Raw genomic sequence first — 9,811 nt, 5'->3', positions numbered from 1 at the left:
TCCCTTTCAGTCTAAGCAGAAACCCATAAGGGTTGAAACGTGTAACGCGCGTTCACAGCTTCCGAATATTCAGTGCGAACTGATCGGTTGAATGTTTCAGTGCTAAGTACCATATTTGGAAACCCCTTGCTCTTGTTGTTCCAAATATGGTACTTAGCAAATTGAATATTCAGAAGCTTGTTTCCCAGAACACAAGGGGCCGTTACACGTTTCAACCCTTATGGGTTTCTGGTCTAAGCATATGCTTTTCCCTTTTCTAGCAACAAGGTAGGTGTAAGGCAGGGTAAATGCAGCTGTTTCTTTTCAATTGAAAATCGGAGTGTAGGAGACATTCTGTGACGTTAATTGTCTGTATTGTGAGATTGGAGTGAAGTTGAAGTTGGGGTTACTTTGTGACGCTTATCAGTTAACATCGTCCTGCATTTCTGGACATATCTTACTTTCTCATGATTTATGTTTCCATGTCCTCGTTTGCAGTCTGTTATATTTTATGCTGTGCGCTCAGCTAAGCTCACTCATTGGCTACACGATGACATCATACAAGAACAGCTCCGCGCGTTACAGGATTCTCAGTACGTTGACGTAGATCCAACCTTCTATCACAACATCGACGAAGACTATGATCTGCGCCAGGGCGGCATATCCAAGACGAGCTTCTTGAACTGTTACCTGGCTTGGATCCAGTACTGCGCTTCTCGCAGGGACCCGGTTAGTTCAGTGTATACTTTCGCTCACTCCAACACGCGTCTTCTTTCATAATGGCGGCCGATTTCACTTTTATTTTTATCAGACCAATTTTGGAACAGAAATTCTGTTGAATTAGTATTTTGCACGTCGTAGCGAGGCAAGAAATGCTGGTTAGCATTAAAAGCTAAAGCGGTTATTTGGACGCCAGTATAACGGGTCTATTCCTTACCTTATGCGGCAAAGGAATGAATGACCAATCAGTTGATTGTCAACCCACGTTCGACTTAGCGCAATTCTGTGAACGGCATGGGAACACGCAACAGTTGGTGTTTGGTCATCCAAGGGACTCGGCAGTTCAGTGTAACCCTTTGTTAACTTGTCACTGCCTTTTTTTGACTTGTCACGAAGTTCTTTAAAAGCGCTGCGTGACTTGAACACCCAGTTACAGTTTTGGGGAGTGAAAAGATTGCGTGACAAGGGCTGACTTTGCATGCTTAATGATCACCTAGCGACCCAATCTATTCTGTTTTGTAACCATGAGCACTTTCTTTGGGCATCCTTAAATTCGTCACGCAGTCTGGGAAGTACTTTCATGACAGGAGCTTTTGCGTTCCCTCTGAGGGGGAGGGAGGGTCACAAAGTAAAACTAACGCGGATTTCCAAACAGACAACTTAATCATCGCGTTGTCGTTGATTGCACTTGTCAAGGAGTGATTTTCCGCCATTCCCTTTATTATAAGTTTTCTCCACAAGTAATTTACCAAGCCAAAAGAATGAACGATCTACGGCACTGTTGAACCTCAAATGTTTTTTTCTTTTTTCAGCCTTTGGAATGTGAAAAGGATTCTTTGTTGGCTAGCTTGTGCTTTGCGCTCTGTCTTTTGGCCAGGCGTGCCTTAGGGACGGCTTCACATCATCAGTCCGCAAGGTTGGTTCAGCTTACTTTGTATTCCTTCTCCTAACGTTTTTTGTTGCCTTTAATCATCTAAATTTTGAAAACGGGTTATAACGCTAATATAAACGCAACGTAGAAGAAAATAGCTTTCTGCATTTATAAGCTTGAGCTTTTTGGGAGCAGCGATCGTTGCAATTGCTTAAAAACATAGTTACAATGCAATGCATTTGTAATTCAGCGTAAAAGAAAAGAGCTTTCTTCATTTATAAGCGTAAGCTGTTTGGGAGCATTGATCGTTGCAATTGCACCAAAACATAGTTACAATGCAATGCAGCTGTAATGCAACGTAAAAGAAAAGAGCTTCGTGGATTATAAGTTTGAGCTGTTTGGGAGCAGCGATCATTGCCATCTCGCCTAAACGTGGGTACGATTCACCAAGCAATCAATGGATAAATCAAGCATCGGAAAGCACACTTGGCCATCCCTCAAAAGGTGGTTGGGCATTTAGTAACAATTACACGACGCAATATCCCATCTTAATATGACAAGCTTACCGCTGTACAAAGAATGAAAGCAGGCAGAATTAGAGCTTTAGTTCAACAAGAAATAGTGTTTCTGAGCTAAGCCGCGCTTATCTACAGTATTTAGGTCAAAAAATCACTTTGAAAACGGTTAGCTTTCAGTTGTTTTGCTGGGTACCAGTCTGTGAATACTCTAAAAAAAAGATAAACAATTTCATTTTCCCTCACCAAAACATAACGCATAAACTTGGTCGGTAGCAAATGCTTAACTTAATGTTGGATATCAAAATTTGGTGTGCATTTAATTGCGTGTGTTTCTGGAGGAGAAGAATAATTGCATCCGTCAGGACTTATAGCGAAGTGTGCTGAGCAACGGTGTTTTTAGAATGCGTCAAAACAAAAGGTTTTATGAGCAAAAACAAGAGCTCCGCGCACCCTGGACCTGCGTTTTAAACTTTGGAACATTCTTTGTTTTTTCCTTACCGACAAGGGCGTTAAATGACCAAATTTTCAGGACGTGAACATCGGCACTATAATTTTGTTTAATTTTTTCTCCTCAATTTTAGGCTACTCATACCAATTTATTACCTGGCAAGTAGCCATACCGATAACACCCTCACACAAGTCGCTAAGTGAGTGAAATAGTACGAAGTTATGAAGAGACATTTTCTCTCGATTTTGACTTTGGCATAGTTGGAAGAAATCTTTTTAGGACCTACCGACTAGCAGGCGCCAGGCCCGTGTGCATTTCAAAAGCACAGCCAAGGACTTGAACCATGAACTGCCAGAACGGGATTTCATCCCGGCATTTCTGGATTTCATGTCATCTGTTCCTTTCTCATATTTTTCAGCTTGGAGCCTTTCCTCTACGGTCTTCACGCTTTGTTCAAAGGAGATTTTCGCATCACCTCCCCTAAGGACGAGTGGGTGTTCGCTGACATGGATCTTTTGCGCAAAGTGGTGGCACCTGGAGTGCGCATGTCACTAAAATTACATCAGGTGAGATCTCAGTTTCGTTCCCAGAGGGTTCGCGCTTCAGTTAGTGATACTAAGGAAGGTGTCAGCATCGTTCACGCTAACCGAAAGGGGTATGGTTTTCGAAGCCCCGATTGGTGCAATCCTTTGAGTCGAACATAGGTTGAAGAACAGGCGGGTTAAAAAGACAAGCGCTAGTTAGGCAATGGCGGGAAAGGGTGCGCGAACCGTATCACGTTGGTGTTTGAGTTGTTCCTAATTGGTTTAACATGAATAGAGCGAGTTTCAATCGACTGTTGTAAAACCAAAACCAACGTTATTACTTTGGCCAATCAGAAAGGACGGAGACAATCCAGTAAACCAATCAAAATTCGAAGTAATCACACGTAGCCGACACAAAGCGCGGGAAAATGTGCACGCGCGGAAGCAACGATTGGTTTTGGTTTCACTTCTGATTGGTTGAAGAAATGGCGCGAGAGCTTTCAACCAATAATTGAGTGAAGTAAATGCAAAACCAAAGCAATTCGCTAATTACTTTCGACACTCAATTGAAAACCGCTCTAACATTGAATGAAATGAAATGAATGTATATTTGAAGTGTGGGTCACGGCTACAGACGGATGAAAGAAATGATCCTCGCTCTTTGCTGGACAATTTAAGCAATTGGAGGGAAGGATTACATTTTTGCAAAGGTTGGCCGTGTAGCACTTACATTTGATTAGAGTGTAATGTGAAGTGCTAGTTTTCTACCCCATATGAACCATGTGAGCTTTAGCCCTACTCATGGAAATGGGCCCACACAAGGACATAGAAAAACTCTGACCCACCAAGGGTGGGAAATGAACCTGACCTTGTGTGGGCCCATTGCCATTAGTAGGGCTAACGCTCACATGGTTCATATGGGGTAGAAAACTAGCACTTCACCATTACACTGTAATCAGTTAAGTCAATTTAAGCAATTGTCGCTTTTTATAGACACCTGAAACATTCAGTCGGCTCCTACAGGATTCGAACCCATGAGCTCTGCGATGCCGGTGCAATGCTGGTGCAATGCTGGTGCAATGCTCTACCAACTGAGCTATGAAGCCACTCAGTTGGGAGCAGGTCAATTTGTGGGACACATTTGTTCCCGTGTAGGACTCGATTAATAAATTGAAATGAATGTCTATTTGTAGAGCGAGGTCGAATCCCGTTGGCGACAATAGACCATTTGTGATGGATACATACCGTTGTACGCTTAGTTTCCTGGCCTTTGCATGAAAGTGAGGCTCGAGTTGACTTCGCTTTGATAGAAACCTCACTGCTTTTCTCATGTAAATTCCTACTAATTAGCATGAGAACAACATCATTAACGTAAGAAAACCATTGAGGTTTCTATCAAAGCAACGTCAACTCCAGACTCACTTTCATTCAAAAGCCAGGTAACTGAGCACACAACTGTAGAATGGTCTATTGCTTAAATTGTCGAGAAAAGAGCGAGTATTACTTCTCTTGTCCGTGAATAACAGTATTTGATTGGATCAGAACCTACCGCAAGATGATTATGTGAAAAGTGGTCGATCTCAGAAAGCACTGAACGAAATATTTCATCTTTAATTTATTTAATTGTAACTGACCTTGCAAACGCATATTCTTTTGTTTTGTTTGAAGGATCATTTTACTTCCCCCGAAGAGTACGATGACCTGCCCGTTCTGTTTGACGCTATTACTGCTCATGAAGAAAGCCTTGTTATCTCTCACGAGGGAGATCCCAAATGGCGACAAGCTGTTCTTGCGAATACCCCATCGCTATTAGCGCTAAGGTCAGTACCGTAACTTGGAAAGTAAAAGGTTAATATATAGATTTAGCGAAGCCTAAAGGCGGTGCTCCCGTTTCTAACCCCAGAAAGCAATATAGTGTTTATGGAAATAATTATGCTTCTGCATAAAGTACAAAATTAATCGTCATTGTGTATACAGTTTACAGTGATCAAACACCCCTGAGCTGACAGCAGTAAACAAAGAAGCCTTGCAAACAATAACCAACAATTTTAATCAACAACATGCACATTTATCGCTTTACAACATTTTCTATTTGACTGATAATCTTTACACCCTCACTCTTCAGTTTAGAACAACAGCAAGAATCTTAAGCTTACCAATTAAGAAGTCAAGCTAAAGAGTAGTAAATTCGCGTACTCGACTGCAATTTAAGTACTAGTTAGAAGAATGAACGTTTAATTCGATCGTTTGAATCAAAGGTTTGGTAAGGCAGTCACTAGTGCTGCCTTTTTGGCAGTTTAATGTCCTAAACGCGGTGAATCATGGGATATCTTGCGCCGAGTATTTCTAGTCTCACGCAACCTTAAAGGTTGTATCATGTGTGTTTTTTTTCTTTGGATTCAAAACCTTGGGGAAAAAATCTGCTCTTGCATCATGGTCGCCGTCGATTTTCGAGTTAAAAAAAAAAGCACTACAAGTGGACCCCTGAAATACCTTCATCAGGCATTCGTAAATATGACGCACAGGAAGAATTAATTGATCGTTGATTTTAAAAAAGCTTCGACCTCCCGTTTCTTGTTTGCTTTGCTGGTTCAGTTTCTCGCTTTGAAATAGTGTAGTCCTTTCTCAAAGCAGCGCAAATGGAATGCTTTTGACGGGATCTACACCTTAGTTAATGTCACAATCACATTTGATTTATTTCGTATAACAGCGTACTTATTACTGTAACATGCCGTCTCACCGGTAACACGAGGTCACGGGTTCAAACCCCGTTGAGGTCCTGGATTTTTCAGGCTTCTCTAAGCATTTGCAAAAATTGCGTTCATAACCGCGAGGATCATAGCTTCACTTGGTTACTCCATACAGAGGCAACGCCAGTGAGAACAGTGTCAGTGAGAAAATGCTGTTTGACCATTATTGCTTCGATTCGTCATTATTCCATTTCTTTTCCAGCCCTGGGAAATTTTCAAACTGAAATGAACACTCTTAAGTTATTCGGAAACGATGATCACTCAACGGCGAAAGTTGCTTGAATTTTTTAGTTTGATCACCTTTCTGTCTTCTTTAGTTTCTTCCGAGTGATATTTCGGCCGGTTTGTTGAAGTTGAACAAGTTTCAAGTTTAAGTCAAGTTTATTTATTATTCTTATTACATGTTACAAAAGAATCACTCTTACCCCCAAAAAGCGAAAGCTAATCTAGGCGGGTAGAGTGAAATGGATATATTTACATATTGTACAAATACAATTTTAAATTGACGTATATTCTGTACTTAAATTGATCGCAATCATGCCTATATCTTAAGCCTATAATGTATACTCTATAAACTTGCCTATATAACTCTATGTAAGTGAGACATAACAGTTGGTATGCCAACAAAATCCTCCTCCTGATTGAAAATTTGAAGTAATTAGTGTCGCATTTTATTCTTGAAGCATGGCTTAGATAACTTCCTCAGATCTGGAGGGATGCTATTCCATATTATTAAGCGCCTCGTCGAGAAAAAGATTTGATTTGATTTGATAGGTTAACCTTGGAATATTTAGTGTAGAGATTACCGGCGGAACAAAATCTTGTGCTGTATGTATGTATTACGTTCGCAGAACTAAAAAGGTTGGATATATTACGGGGTGATAAGTTATTATGGACATTATCCATTAAAGTCGACACTGCTGTAAAATAAAGGAGGCCGATTGGGAGGCAACCGGAGGATGGACAGCTAAAAAGTTATCGGTAACAACTTGCATCGTCTGTGAAGGCCCTAAAAGATGCTAATTTTCGTATGCTTATAGGTAGAGATCTTTATTTAGTTGTTGTTTGTTTTGTTTATTTTTAGACACGTGTTCGATGATGGCACTGACGAATATAAGATCATCATGCTCAATAAACGATACTTGAGTTTCCGAGTCATTAAAGTAAGTAAATTAACTCTGCTGTTTGTATAGATGGTTTTCAATCACGTGATGAGACGGCCACGTTGGTGCACCAAACAATAGATCCTCAATGTTCCCCGAGGCGAATTCGGAATTGAATGTTTGGTTGACGAATCGAATGCTAGAATTTATAACTGCGGGTTTAAATTGCAAGAGAGAATGCTTGAAATGAAGGTTTGGATTTAAGAACAACTACTTTGAATTTTGGCGGGGACGGATACCCATACCCAACAGGGCTTAACATTGATCACCATACAAGAATCAAATGCAATTTCAGCCCCGTGAGCCAACCGTACAACCGGGAATTCTAAGGGCAGTAACATAGTGTTGACCAAACAAACATGTGTTGTGTTTTTGGCTTATTACTAGTTTGCAATATATCTTCAAGTATTCGATAAATACGAAAATAGTGTGACAGAGTCTGCTTTAATGTAGTCTCTAAAGAACCTTTGGTGCTGCGTCCGTGAAGATTAAAACACGAAAAATGTGGTTCTATCAAACTTTTTGTGCTATCGGGTAATAAACGTAAATTAATCCTTTCTCCGTCGTGCCAGTAGGCGCATAAGGTGCGAAATCTTTCTTATGTTGGTTACCCTTTGACTCCCAAGAGCGATTGATATTAATTTTCTCCTTACAAACTCAATACATTGTTGAGCAGACTGGTTAGGAGAATAAAGAAATTTATCTCATGGGTTTTTTGTCTAGATGTGTCATTGAATTCCCATAACTGACATAAGAAGTAATGTATGGCGGTCAGTAAGGAGAATTGAAATTCAGATCTTGGGAGTGAAAGAGTTTATCTTAAACAAATCTTGTGATAAGCGACTTTTTCCTTCGTATTTTATCTTTTACGTGTTGTCTAGAAGTTTTATCTTTTGTAACCGCTTTGCAGATCAATCGCGAGTGCGTGCGTGGCTTATGGGCTGGTCAGCTGCAGGAATTGATATTCCTTCGGAATCGAAACCCAGAACGAGGCTCCATCCAGAATGCAAAGCAAGCTCTGCGTAACATTATCAACTCGTCATGTGACCAACCAATAGGCTATCCCATCTACGTATCGCCGCTGACAACATCCTATGCGGATTCCAATTCACAGCTATCCCGAGTCATCGGTGGTCCTCTCAGTTTTAACGGCATTGCAGGTTGTCTTGGTCGTTTGTGGAACCGTCTACGCACTCGCTGTGGCGCGACTTGCCAAAGTGGAGGTGATATCCCAGATGTTTCTGTCCCGGATGTTTCTTTTGCTCCGACGTACGCAGAACGTTGTACGAGTTTCCGTGAGGGCGCCCTTTATGTAAGCACGCGCAGGTCCACTCCGACGTCTTCGTTCAATAGGGGCCAACCCAACTTACGGACAAGTCAAAGGTCCGCCGCTAGCTCAGGGTCAAAACGGCACACGTTAACAGTGACCGTAGCGCAGCCCCAGAGTCCCGGCGCCTTGGCAGCCGCGGAGGACTTGACCCAGCGAGTGCGCATAGTGGACCGGGGACAAGTGTACGATGCTATTAATTTGGGCCGCAGGATTGATGTCCAGTGGCCTTCAGAAATCATGCGCGAACATGGCGGCAGGTCTTACTGGAAGGACTGGAATCCTGCTGAGGGTATGGAGGGTGTCGTAGTGCATCGATGGACTCCGTGCCACAGGGACCCCGCTAGGAGAAGCCATGTGGATCGGACCATTGTTTTGGTCAAAATCGATGACAAGTTTGTTCCCATCGCTGAAGCAGGGGTTGTAGATGCTGGAATAGAAGTGTGAGGACCAATCAGGACGCGGCTTCCATATCTTCGCTAGGAATGTTAAAAGGGACATACAAAGCGCGAACAAAAAATTACAAGTACTTGAAAAGTACTGTATGCAACCGCGGCTTGCAAATTAACGCCTTTTTGCCTGCTGGCGAAACAAACCGTGTTATGCGACCTTTCGGAAGGATATCTTCCATTCGCCAACAGAGCAGCAGACTTGTGACTAAACGCAGAAAATAGTCTTTGATAATCAATTAATGACGATGTAGATACATGTAAATATGTGACAGTTAAATGAAGAACGATTGTTCATCAAAGTGAACATCAGTTTTAGTTAGTAAGCTAAATAAAATAGAAGACGTCTTATGAAAAAAAAAGTGAAGTGTTATCAGAAACGTGTAACGGCCCCTTGTGTGCTGGTACACACTCAGTACCATATTTGGAACAACAAGAGCGAGGGGTTTCCAAATATGGTACTTAGCACTGAAACATTCAACCAATCAGTTCGCACTGAATATTCGGAAGCTGTGAACGCGCGTTACACGTTTCAACCCTTATGGGTTTCTGGTGTTATACAATGATCCTTCGGGCTTAATAGGTGGCTTGCAACCAATCTCTTGAGACGCAGCTAACAATGATGTAATGTACAATACACCAATTTCTATATATTAATATTCAGTCCGAAACAAAAGGCATCATCTCGAGGCTGTGAGGAATAAATATAAGGATTTGTACGAGTTCATTCACCAGAGCCTCGAGATGATGCCTTTTGTTTCGGACTGAATTTGAACATATCGAAATTGAGCTTCTAATGGTGGACGAACAAAAGGAGCTAATGAGAGATCTTTTGTATCGTCCACCAATATGGTGGCGATGACGTAAGGTGGGAAACCTCCTCAAAGGTAGCTGAAGTAGGACCCCTTTTGTACAATGCAATTTTTGCGTCGTGTTGAATTGAAAAAATCACTGTCGTAGAAACGGTGGAAAGGCGGCAGCTCTATCTCTCTCTCTCTCTCTCTTATGAGCTATTAAAAGCTTGACACAAACGCGATGCTAGAGACAGCGGTTAGCGACTCT

At 41.7% G+C, this 9,811-nt stretch overlaps 1 protein-coding gene across 3 annotated transcripts in view; it reads left to right on the top strand.

Annotated features, from left to right (window-relative positions):
* LOC138025970 (pecanex-like protein 1) overlaps window positions 1–9,111 on the top strand; it is a 45,957-nt gene extending 36,846 nt beyond the window's left edge. For all 3 annotated transcript variants that reach the window (XM_068873123.1, XM_068873122.1, XM_068873124.1), the window contains exons 28-33: window positions 478–708; window positions 1,512–1,615; window positions 2,955–3,102; window positions 4,729–4,880; window positions 6,895–6,973; window positions 7,884–9,111. In XM_068873123.1, coding sequence (XP_068729224.1) covers window positions 478–708; window positions 1,512–1,615; window positions 2,955–3,102; window positions 4,729–4,880; window positions 6,895–6,973; window positions 7,884–8,747 — 1,578 coding nt within the window. In that variant the 3' untranslated portion in view covers window positions 8,748–9,111. The remainder of the gene's footprint in view (window positions 1–477; window positions 709–1,511; window positions 1,616–2,954; window positions 3,103–4,728; window positions 4,881–6,894; window positions 6,974–7,883) is intronic.
* The last annotated feature ends 700 nt before the right edge of the window (window positions 9,112–9,811 follow it).

The sequence above is a fragment of the Montipora capricornis genome, chromosome 12, assembly GCF_036669925.1.
Source record: "Montipora capricornis isolate CH-2021 chromosome 12, ASM3666992v2, whole genome shotgun sequence".
Lineage (NCBI taxonomy): Eukaryota > Metazoa > Cnidaria > Anthozoa > Scleractinia > Acroporidae > Montipora > Montipora capricornis.
Note: the sequence above shows the minus strand (reverse complement) of the source record. Positions and strands in the feature narration are given on the sequence as shown.